The sequence below is a fragment of the Calypte anna genome, chromosome Z (genome assembly GCF_003957555.1).
Source record: "Calypte anna isolate BGI_N300 chromosome Z, bCalAnn1_v1.p, whole genome shotgun sequence".
Lineage (NCBI taxonomy): Eukaryota > Metazoa > Chordata > Aves > Apodiformes > Trochilidae > Calypte > Calypte anna.
In genome coordinates, this window is record NC_044274.1 from 52,780,951 (window position 1) to 52,793,365 (window position 12,415).

Below are 12,415 nucleotides of genomic sequence, written 5' to 3' on the forward strand. Positions count from 1 at the left end.
GGGACTCCAGCACAAGTCCTATGAGGTAAAGCTGAGGGAGCTGGGGCTGTTCAGTCTGGAGAAGAGGAGGGTCAGGAGAGACCTCATAATTCTCTACAACTACCTGAAAGGAGGGTGTAGCAGGTGGGGGTTGGTCTCTTTTCCCAGGCAACTCTCAGCAAGACAAGAGGGCACAGTCTCTTGTGCCAGGGGAGGTTTAGGTTGGACATTAGAAAGAATTTCTTCATGGAGAGGGAGATCAGACATTGGAATGGGCTGCCCAGGGAAGCAGTGGATTCTCCGTCCCTGGAGATATTTAAAAAGAGACTTAAGAGTCTCTTAAAAAGAGACTTTAAAAAGTTACTCAGTGCCATGGTCTGGTAACAGCAGCGGTAGTGGATCAAGGGTTGGACATGATGATCTCAGAGGTCCCTTCCAACCCAGCCGATTCTATGATTCTATTCTATGATAAATATCATCATCATCCCCATCCTCTGCTGATACTAATTTTCAGACTTTCTTAATGTTTTCAGGGTTAATGGTTTTCAGCATCAATTTCATATTCTCCTCTAATGATTTCTTTTTTGCTCTGCATTCTTTCGACTCTTCTTTTAAATGCTCATTTTGCAAACATAATTTCTCTTTTCTTTGATTCATTTACTGTTTTCTGAGCTTGTTCTTTATATGGTTTGATTTCACTGTTCAAATCAATAATTTTGTTTAGTGTTTGCTCCTTCCATTGCCATTCAACTTTCAAGCACAGTTCTAAGATGTTACAAATAATACCTCTTCCTTTCTTGTCTTTTAATGATCCTTGGTTTCTGCATAGTTTAGCTTGAATATTCTCCCAATTACAACTGGCTCCTGACCAATGATCACCAGGTTCAAGATTCATGTTGTGCCTCTTTAAATTTCTATTAAACCTGTTAGCTGTGTTTCAACACTGTCTGCCATCATGATCCTGACAGGATCCTGTATCACCCTGCTTACTGTGCCAGGCAATTACCACCCTGCTTGCTGTTACCAGTTCAGAGTCTGCCCCGCCCTTTGCTTTCTGTGGAAACTCTCCAGTGAAACAGACAAAGAATGTGAATCTGAGACACAAAGACCAATTGAATCACAAAGGGAAACTGAGGTAAACCCACTGAGGCAGTGTGTCCTCCTACACTGTTGTGTAGTACAGAAAAACATTTTACAGGAAACAGTTGATTCTGTGAAGTAATTCACCACATCTGTAATCTCAATACAGAATGCATTTAATAAGATTTTTTTTTTTTTACAAACTACGAGGCCAATTTTTATATCCCTACAGAGAAAAATTATACAAATACTTTTCTAGCATAAAATTTTCTAGTAGTAGTTGTTTTATCCAGAACAAACTGGATCTAGAAATCTTACAATTCTGCCTATATTGAGATTAACAGATGAACTCTACATAATAAACACAGACAATGCTGGCAGCTGAAACCTTTTCAAACTTTCTGCCTCTGTGGTTGGCAGTCAACTATACAAACAGGCATTGGTAAACTGAACCAGCTGTGAGATTTCTGCATCTTCTACTTTATCTGTTTTATGACAAAGACACAAAAAAGTTAAGATTGTTGTATGTGGTTCCCTTTAACTTACAAAACACATGGTGTATGTGGTCAGCAGGCCCTGATGCAGGGTGCCTGGAGCTGCTGTTGCAGATGCCCTGGCTTCAGGAGGGTGACACTCCCACACTTTTGGCAGGGGCTAGGGAGATGATTGTCAAAGCTTGGTGGATCAGATGGAGTGCCTGGGGCTTCTCCTGGACTTTCCTGCAGGAGGTGAAGGCTGTGCAGCATTACAGGGAGGCAGGATCTCCTCAGAGACCCTACAGCTTCAAGAGCACTCAACCACCACCAGAGTGCAGGCCTGGGCAGAGCCTGTCACTACTGTCAGGACTGCAGTGTAAAGCAGTGGCTGCATCTGATGTTTTCTGTCTTGTAAGGCTTCTTCTACTCCTGTGGTTCACCATCCACAAAGATGAGGAAGAGCTGAGGGTGCAAAGCATCAGGACAGACTGTCCCTGAGCCATGCCAAACCACCTGGAGGAAGCAGTGAGTGATGTGGGCTACTCCCTGCTGTGGGGCACAGAGGAACCCATCTGCTGCCCTGACCCACTGGTTACAGAAATTTTCACCGTGCCTGGGCCCCAGATCCAGGATGTTGTGGAGAGCCTGCCAAAGACTGTCTGACTCTGACTCTCTGCCATTCTCCCCTCTGGGCACCAGTAACACCTCCCGGGCCCACCAGGAAAGCATTTACCACCCTCTGTCAATGGGGGATAGGCAGGGGTGTAGGGGTACCAGGTGTTCTTCTCCTCAGTCCTGCACATGATGGAAGGGCATGAGGAGGATAGGACTGGTAGTGAGCACCAACAATGGCACGCAGAGCTGGGATCAGGCACAGTTTTGGTTTCTGTCAAGATTTAAGGAGGATGAAAGTGTGCTTGAAGAGCTGGGATCCAGCTCACAAAGTGGTAGTGGGGATGTAGTAACACTTAAAGATACACATAATTAAGAAACCCTATCTTCTCTAGACATCACTTTCAAGAATGAGTCAAGTGTAGAAGTTAAAAATATTTTCACTATTGGAACATACATCTGTACAGAAACTGTTGTGTGCACATCCCCTGGGTTACCTGAAAGCCCTGGCTACTGAATGAAATACTATAGATAGCTGTAGAAAGCTCATTTTCTTAAACAAAAATAAACAGAACATGATGCAACATGATGCAAAATGTGATGTGAAAATGACTTTTATAAGTCTCCAGTGGCTTCTGGAATCTTCATGATTTTAAGAAGAATCAGATGGGAGTCATGTCAAAGACAATTAAATCACATTTTATTGCCTACTTGTTGAGGATGAATAAGAGCATAAATTTAAAACAGTGGGTTCCCAAGCCTAGGAGCTATTTTATCATTGCTGATAGAAGCAACATACTTCTGTATATTGGGGATCATTCTCCTTAGTGAAACAGTACTATTTAGCAACTGTCCAAATTCCTCAAGAATTCTTGCTGTCATGCAGGCTAAGCAAGACTCTCTGCTGTACTTAAGTAATGCAGCACATTAGGTTTGTTCCTTCCTGACAAATGTGAAAATACTTTTTAAATTTCTCAAATAGAGAATACACAAGCTGACACTTAAGGTACAATCAGTGGACTGAGTAAAGACAAACCCATTTATTCCAAAATCACCTGCCATGGCATGAAGTAAGGTGTTCTTTTTGCACGTTTACTTTCAAATCCACATTGTAAGAGAGAACTTGACTTTCATTTGGCATTAACCAATCATTTCAAGTTAGAGTTGGTTTTTATCTTGTGTTGAAGGCAGTTTAGAAAGATACAGAAATCAGAGCACCTGCATGATCTGAGATTTTCCCGTGGTGCAGAGGGACTTTGGACTGACTTTATTTGATACAGTCCTGTCACACATAGAGCAATTCTTACAGAAATAGTATTCCAGAAACAAGAACTCTGGATCCAAGCTTAGAGAACAACAAATGAATAAAGATATAAGTTACTTACATTGAGCTATCTGAATTAGATAAATTATTGCCATCATGATTTGTCTTAATTTTTAATCTCACAGCACAGTCATAGATTCACAGTTTTCCAGGGAAAGAACCAAAAATTGTAATTAATGATAGACTTTTTTAGATGCCATATAAGCTGTTCATAAGAAAGCCTCTGAGCCAGAGCAGTATTCTAAAATATTTCGAGTTTCCTTAGTAAGAAGAAAGTTTTATTTCAGAAAGTACTTGTTCTCGTTGGAACAAATGTTCCAGCATTTGTTTTCGGAGGGTTGATGCAGCTTCTTTTTAAGTGAAAACTATACAGAATACTCTGGTAGTTCTTGAATTTTCTGTGTAAAATCCAGAAAAAATTATCTACTCCAAGGCACTCAAAAACTTCTTGAACTGACCTATTCAGATGAGTCTCTGGGGAAGATAATTCCTAACAGCAGAAGAGCAGAAATTGTTTGATACTGTAACTTGAAAAAAAATTCCTAAATCAGCTATACCCTACTGAGTATCAAAAAGTAAACAGTGGAAGATTTTGAGAAAGATGTTCCTTCTGTTGTTTGATCTTTTTGTTTTCTAATACATGCTACAGGGAAAACTTACTAAATAGTGTTCTTGTTCATAACAAAATAGGCTTCCAAATACACAGACTGTGAGAAATCATAGTATCACGTCAAACAGACCAAGAGACTCAAACACTATAGCAAATAATCAATTTCCAGCCAAATTTTATACACTTCCGCCAAGCATTCATCAATGCTGCAAGACCCTTGACATATGGGTCAAGGAAAGCATTGAACTGATAATCATTAGGTCTCATGATTGCGTTTTTTGGTTTTTGTTTTTTTGTGGTTTGTTTTTTTTTTGCTAACTTCAGTTGATCGGTGTATGATCTTAAAATAGAAATTCTGAATTCACTTACTTTGGCTTATTTAGAATTTCATACAGCTCTCTTAAGGGACAACCTTACAGTGCAATTGTAACATTTAGTCTTGTAGAACCCCAGTTTCAAGATAGTCTCATAGATGCTGCAAGAGAATGCTCTAGACACATTCCAACACTAAACGTAATCCATGGCAACACATCAAAAATCTACATCCTCTATGAAAAAGTGTCTCCGTTCCGAAAAGCAGAAGCTGGACCCAGCATTCTCAGGTGCTTGATGAAAAAGTGAACTGCTGAGTTACAAAATAAAGTAGGAAACGAAAGGTTCAGCTGCAATAAAAGACAACAAAATGTCTTAAAAAGAGAGCTGGCAAGGAAAAAATTAAGAGGGAAAAATTTCAAAGTCCAAGTAGAGAGCAGATACAGAAAGTCTTAAATAAGAAGAGACCCAGTTCGCCAGGGTCATCAGGGCTGTAATGTGTAATAGAATATCTTTCCTGGGTAGAGGAAGCAGGAAGTCAGGTCAAAGTAGGTGATTCTCTCCTTCTACTACACTGTTGTGAGTCCTCACCTGGAATACTGTGTCCAGTTGTGAAGTCCCCAACACAAATGACCCCACTCACCTCTTCTGTGAAATCCTGTACTTAGCTCTTTACTTTACCACATAACCCTAGTATGTCTCCTCAGAACACTGTCAAGACACTTAATTTTAACCCTGCTCTTTGACTTAGTTACCCCTCTCTGTTATCAAAACTACTTAGTTTGCATCAGATAAAGACAACTCATCTCCAAAAGAGATGTGTGAAATCAGCTTCCACAGCTGACTTCCTTGCAGGATAGGGTTATTCACAAAAGTATTTTTATTGTGAATAACCCAGCCTTGCAGTGAAATTACTTAAAGCAGACTCTGGGTCACTGAGATGCACAGAGAGTGAAACACAAATAAGACTTTTCTAATGAATATTGATAGAGTAGTAAGGTCTACAGAAACTATAGAAGAAGAAATTGTTATTATGGAGAATTTCCTAATCCTTAAATAAGTCAGTTACACACAGCTTTAAAGAGCATTAGTTTATTATCTATTCTCCATGTGTTACCTCAGAAACAGTCTAATTATATACAAAAATTTGGAATGTTGAATAAATCTTGATCAATAAAAACATTTCATAGCTGCTGACAAGGGAATATTTCTAAACAAAATGAAAATAATCGTAAGAATTGATTCTGTGTGTTGTTTATTGCTGTTGGTGTTCATAGAATGCTTTCAAGTATATACACATTTTTTTAACTCCAGTCCAAAAAAAAAAACCTAAAAAATATTTACATAATAAATATGTGGGAGACTGAATCTTTTCATTACATCAGTTGAACTGATTCTTTAATGAGCTATTAAGAATAGAAAGAATTACCGGAGTTTGCATCAACTCCGTGCCGTGATGAGTAACTTAGGCTGCTGATGGATTTTATTCTATTCAAAATGCAGTTTCAGATGCTTTAAAAATGAAAAGTGCTGATACTGTCTCTCCTCCTGCTGAATCCTGTCTGGACTAGTTCAGGAGACACCTTTCTCCCACTCTCTGCATATCATCTAGTTTGACATATGTTTACCTTTACACACAGACACTGAAGGAACAAACACATCTCAGTCCACTGAAAACTCCAACATTTAATGAGTAAAATCACCATAATCCATGTTTTATTAGATGGTCAATTTGATATTTTACTGAAGACAAGCTTTGGCCAAGTATTTCCACAAGAAGTACTAAACTTCTTGCTATAAATCCCTACTTCCATAGTTCTACCACAGCCAAGCAGTTTTTGGTAGAATCTTCCTGTGATACATAAATCTGAAAATTAAGTGACACAGCAACATTTAAAACTTCTGTTACCATTAAAGCAAAACACAATACAGTATAATTCCTTAGTGATATATTTAAATGTACTGCAAAATGTATACAAAGTCAGTCCAAGATCAGTAAAGAATCAGTTCTGCTTTTTGGACATTTCCCTTCCCAAAGATACAGGTTATATAGAAGACCAAGGTAATTTAGGACTTGTCTGTATGCATTCCCTTTAAAAGGCAGTGTGTGATACAAATAACATGATTAAAAGTAGTGAAAAGGTGAGGTGACCATTTTGCATTTTCAATAAAAAAACTGAAACTAAACAACAACAAAACACATCTTAGAAGGGGAACACTGAAGCCTGCCATTATATAGCTATGTTTCTCATTCGTTTCTTTGAAGATTAATAGCACACAGAAAATAAATGAATTATATCAAAATACAGCACATTACTGCTAATATATCAAAAAATCATTTCTATGTAAATATTACTGAAAATCAACTAAAAAGAATTAAAATATACAAAGAGTTGTTAAAGGGTTTCAATTAATATTAGAACTATACACAGTACAATAAGCAATAGTTAACATCTCTGAAAGAAGTGCAATAATATTGGAGTTCACTTATTTAAAAAGTACTGCCTGTTTATTACTGCTAGCTATGTTTAATTCCTCTCTTCTGCTCATTGTCCCAAAACTAAAAGAGGCTGGTGTTTTTGCTAGCTTTATGAAAAGCATTTACTTTTGCATACATGGGTTGAAAAAAAAAGGAATTTATACCTGTCTCAAGCTACCAACTTATATGTGATTAAAAATGAACTGCAATAACTGAATATTGCTGTAACGACAGGCTCATCATTAGCCTTGATTAAGAACAGTTATTGGTCTTCTATGGCACTTTTCCCTGGTCCATAACAACCGTGTATAAATTATCACTGCAGATTATGCGGTCGATTCAATTACAATGGAGAAAGAGAAAAATAAAAGTTAATGTTCTGGTAAACAAAATTAATAGAATCATAATTGAGTATTTCATACAGTAATAAGGAACGAAGGCAGCCTGTGGTAAATCACTGTTACATTAATAAAGTTAGAAACCCTTTAATGACTCTGAAGTGTCTAGTTCACATTTAATGTTACCTGTAGAACAGCCCTTTAAGAAACATCATTACGAACTGGTGAGTTGTAAGCACACCCTCCCTCTACTCTCCACCTCACCACAGCAATTTTCCATCACTGTTCAAAGTTTCACAAACTTACTTTGGTTACCTAGCTCCATGCGTATTGTTTCCTTTTTGATTAACAAGGCAATGCAAAGGCCAAACAAAATCAAGATGTCTTTCTTAATGCTGTCTGCATCATTTACTCTGTGTGTGTTTAAATATATATTACAGGCAACAACCTTAAAAACTGGCCATTTCAGTTTCATTTTTAAAATCTGTAAGGTTAAAACTGAGTACTCTTTATAAAGATAAAAGTATCACCATTTCCACAAAGTTGGGTATTCCCATGGCAGAGAAAAACCTCTGGGCACAGTTCCACAGTACAGATGAAAAAACTATGTATGCAAGAAAACCTAACTAAACATGAATTGCACGTGGCAAAGGAATATTCAGTGACTACATTATGAACAAATCCTGTAGAATATCAGAAATTTGTAGTTTCAGTCTTCCTAAAAAACACCGTAAGCTTTTATTGCATTTTCTATTGGTAGATGTACACTCCAGACCTAAACACTTCCTTCTTCTCTGATTCCAGATTTAGATAGCAAATAGTTATTTCACCTGACCTTTTTCTCTGTCCAAACAGCGCCACCCTCCATCTACCCGTTCACCGATACAATGTGCACATAGCAAAACCAACATTTAATATCCCCAGTCTGTATCTACAGAAGTGGTTTCAGTATAACACATTAATATCTGGTGAATAAAAATAAAGGCAATAAACAGCTACAGGACAGACAGCCCTGCCATCTGTCCATTGGCTACCCCCGAGGCTTCACAAAGCCTTGCACAAGGTTTAGTAACGTGCATGAATTATCCAAAAATAAACCTACCATCTGTACAAAAAAGCAACACAGGTTTGTTCTTGGAGGAGTGATCCTTAGATTGCTATAATGCTTAAAAACAAGTTTATCCACCATAAGCATTTCCAAAAGGACTTCCTGTACTTTTTATACAGTGGTCTTTCCCCTTTAACCACAAGTTCTGTATTTTCTGTACAAATTTTGATCGTAATTCTTTTCAAGTTCCTTTCATGTATAAAAATAGGCAAAATATTCAGTTTCCTGTAAGTCCTTCAATGAATCCTGCTGGCTTTTACCCCCCAATCCACAGTATTTATGAAGAAACTTCTCTCACAATGATGAGCTCCACTGCATTCTGAAAAGTCTTTAGCAAAGATACTGCTTGTCCGTGATCAATATTGATGAAGCTGTATCCATTAGCCTAAAAAGAAATATTTAAAATTGCAAATGAAAGTCTCATGTCATGTTACTGAAACACATTAGTATTTCATGTTCGTCTATTTAAGCTTTAAGGCCTATTATTTTTCAAAACACTGAATGTGGTGAAAGTTAAATAAACTATATTAAAGCCTAATGAAATGCTAATGTGGAATGACACAATCAGTCTGTTTTTTTTACTTCAGAACCATAAAAAATAGTGTTTGAAAAAGTGGTCCAACTTAATATCTCAGCCTGCATCATCTATCCTAATGTCAGGTGGAAGAAAAAAAGAAAAGATAGTAGTAATCTGTCTAAAAATTAAACATGCTGCTCTTAGAAAAGCTGACAACTAAAAATCAACACAGACTGGTTAATTATTTGATGATTAGATGAATAAGATGACCACAGTACCTGAATTATCTTATCTCCAGGCTGCAGCAACTTAGAAGCTGGTCCTTCTGGTTGCACTCTGGTTACAAATATACCCTTGAAAAACAGAGGTAGAAAATATTTTAACAACTTATTCCATGAATGGTAGAGTAGCACGAACAGGATGCAATTTTAAACAGTTTTTCTATTTTCCATTCTAAGTAGAAATGAATGCAGTATTATTCTACAGGTTAACTGGCTTTTGTGACTGTCTTCCTTTTCTGAAGGTAAACCCAAGAGAACTGCCTTTAAGGGATTACTGAAGGGCAAAATCATATCTGCCTTGTTTAATTTGGCAGATGTACATGTCAAGATGAATTATCAACCATCAAAATTAAGGCTATAGTCTAAATGATGTTAGCTTAAAAGAGACTTCCTAACTGTAAACCCCATAATTCACTACCTCAAATCTCTTGATCAGTCTCTGGAACTGTGAAGAATCTGCAGATAGAATCATTCTCTGTGCTGTGCTGTGACCACTGTGGTCACCTCCCACCATGATTTCTGTACCATCTGTCCTCCATTTTCTCCCCTCCAGTCCTGGCTTAGTGGTTTGGAGGATGTACATTCTTCTCCCCTCCCCAGTCTTGCTGAACACTGGAAATACTATCAATCAGAATATTTGTAAGGCACATTAGTATAAAATACTCACATCATCTTCAGGTCTGAATGGATTCCCTCTACCACCAACTCCTCCTGATATACTAAATCCAAGTTCTGGATCCTTGTCAATTCTCACGCGAATCTAAGTAGTTACAACCAAAGTCAGATGAACTGGCTAAAAATCTGCATTCAAAACTACTGTAATTAAATCATTACTGAGCAATTCAGATAAAAAATGAGAATTATTTTATCAATTAATTAAATCTTTAACAAGAAAAAAAACCTAAACACCTATAAACAAACAAAATCAGAGTTTAAGGGAGTACTGCATCTCATATTATTAATTCAGAATAAGATTCCAATACAACAGCATCACTGATCATTGTACATATTCACCATTCCAGTCCCTCTTACTATAAACATAGTTGATGTGGGCTTTAAACTCACAGATCTTTAGATCTAATGTAAATTAATTTAATGCCCCCAGCAGATACACAAGTTCATACAAAAGAACCTGTTCCTCCTATTTTTTGCTACTTCTACCTGAATTTCAAAGATCAAACTTTGTTCCTATTTTAAGTTGTATGTATCCAAAACTGTGGTGGACATTCTCATTCTAGCAAAGAATGAAAACAGACTTTTCTTAAAAAACCCAACACACCCTGTGTCCAAGAGCAGAAAGATAGTTGCCACAATGAAACAGCCACTGAATTACCCACAATTATCATTGTTCTTACCCACATCTATCATAAACAAAACTGATAATTATCAGACAGGCATCAGAAGTTCAGACTGGTTTTATGCTGCCTTTTTCTTATGGATGCCTATTTCTACATTTGTAGGTTTTTGAAATATTCTGGATAGCATGAATAGGTGTAAATAATTGTAAGTTGTACATCCACTTTGTATTTTTTCAGTTTCTAGATAAATAATGAGTTGATCATCGAACACCTAGTTGCGAAATAAATTTCTAGCCCAGCAGAAGCAAACTGAAGTTTTTGGGACATTCTATTAATCTACCACACTTCTCTCTTAAAATGTTCACACAAAAAATAATTAGAGATTAAAACTAGAAGGAATGTGTGATTTCAGTAGTGGAATTGCATTCAGATAATGGTGCCTTCTTGCTGGAGGCAAACTGCTACAGAATTTCTGTTACCACCTACAGAAAAATTGTAATAAATGAAAACAATCCAGCAATTCACTGCTACTGATAGACAGATGTATCATCATGTTAGATTTTATTCCTACCTCTTGCTTTGCCAACTCATGGCTTTGTCTGGGAGAACACTGGGACTGGGCATAGGGAGGCTGGTGGGCAACTTTCAACATCAGATAATCAATTAATTGCTCTCTAGATGGGTGTCTTGCTACTGATGACTGAGGAGGGAGATGATGGACTTGGCTGTAGTTTGCCTGAGGTCTTTGAGGCTGGCACATCTGTCCATTTGTCAAAGGTATCTGAATAAAACATGAATGCTCAATGTCATGCATTTTATAAGCAGCAATCCTGTCTTGTTTATTATTTCAATATTTTTCATACTTGGCTGCTTTTAATTTTAGGAACATTACTAAAACTATTCTTCTGGATCATATATAATTGCACTTAATTTTCTTTACAGTCAACAGCTTTGAACTAGTGAGAACAAATCAGAAAAACAAAAACTCACTTTAAGTGATCATTTACAAGGACAGATGAGATAGATCTTTGCTTTTAAGCACTTGTTTCACACTGAGTTATCCCAAACATTGTTTTCTAGCAATGACAGTTAATCTTTTGTTAACATATCTGTCATTGATTTAATAAGTATAATGATGACAACAACAGTAAGGTACATAACTGTTAAGACATGTCACTAGGAATGATACTGGGGATAACCGTGTTTGTCAGTGAAACCTCAGAGTTGCTGTTCATCTCTGTGTTGAGGGCAGCCTCCTCCCTCCTCACCCACATGCCTGGTGTTCTTACACAGCCTAAGTAGTCACTCATCTGTCTGTATCTTCCAAGAATACTACAGTCTTGAGTGACGCTTTTTTTTTCTGCCTGCCACCATTATCTCATTAGTTATAGAACAGGATTAAAATGCTCTCTTTCTCAATATTATAAAATAACTGAAAAGTGTACATTTTAACTTTTAACCATGCTGTGGGAATGAACACATACCAGAATCTATTCTGTTGAGCTTTTTATGTCAAAGTGATGCTAAGACACGCTACTGTGTTCATATATATATAATTTTTAGCCTATTTACAGATCAGATTTATTAAAATAACACATTTTTCTACAGTTTTTTTTTTTAAATGTAAACGCCCTAAGAAGTTGTGTGTGCGTTCCTCCACTCTGGAAGTGTTCAAGGCCAGGTTGGATGGGGCCTTGAGCAATCTGGTCTAGTGGGAGGTATGCCTGCCCACGGGGGACGCAACTAGATGATCCTTAAGGTGCCTTCCAACCCAAGCCATTCTGTGAAAAAGAACCTATTTTTTTGTGGCACTGTCAGATCCAGTTTACACAGGCACAGGTATCAACAGCTGTTCAAATCAGCAATACAATTTGCTACACTGCAACAATTTACAAACATCCATTTAGTTTCATTGTAGTAGGTCTTGCTTGTATAGATGGACCTTAGAGATGAAAACAGAAACTCTCATACTAATTCTGGTTTATCACTACAATTCCATCA

General features: G+C 37.2%; 1 protein-coding gene across 13 annotated transcripts in view; it reads right to left on the reverse strand.

Annotated features, from left to right (window-relative positions):
* Positions 1 to 6,059: 6,059 nt before the first annotated feature.
* ERBIN (erbb2 interacting protein) overlaps positions 6,060 to 12,415 on the reverse strand; it is a 117,010-nt gene continuing 110,654 nt past the window's right edge. For 9 of the 13 annotated variants that reach the window (XM_030467997.1, XM_030467998.1, XM_030468001.1 and 6 more), the window contains 5 exons: positions 10,986 to 11,195; positions 9,784 to 9,876; positions 9,114 to 9,188; positions 8,617 to 8,703; positions 6,060 to 6,260 (listed from right to left, as the gene is read on the reverse strand). In XM_030467997.1, coding sequence (XP_030323857.1) covers positions 6,198 to 6,260; positions 8,617 to 8,703; positions 9,114 to 9,188; positions 9,784 to 9,876; positions 10,986 to 11,195 — 528 coding nt within the window. In that variant the 3' untranslated portion in view covers positions 6,060 to 6,197. Of the gene's footprint in view, positions 8,704 to 9,113; positions 9,189 to 9,783; positions 9,877 to 10,985; positions 11,196 to 12,415 lie in introns of all 13 variants that reach the window. The other 4 variants (XM_030468009.1, XM_030468008.1, XM_030468002.1 and 1 more) reach the window with 2 other exon arrangements.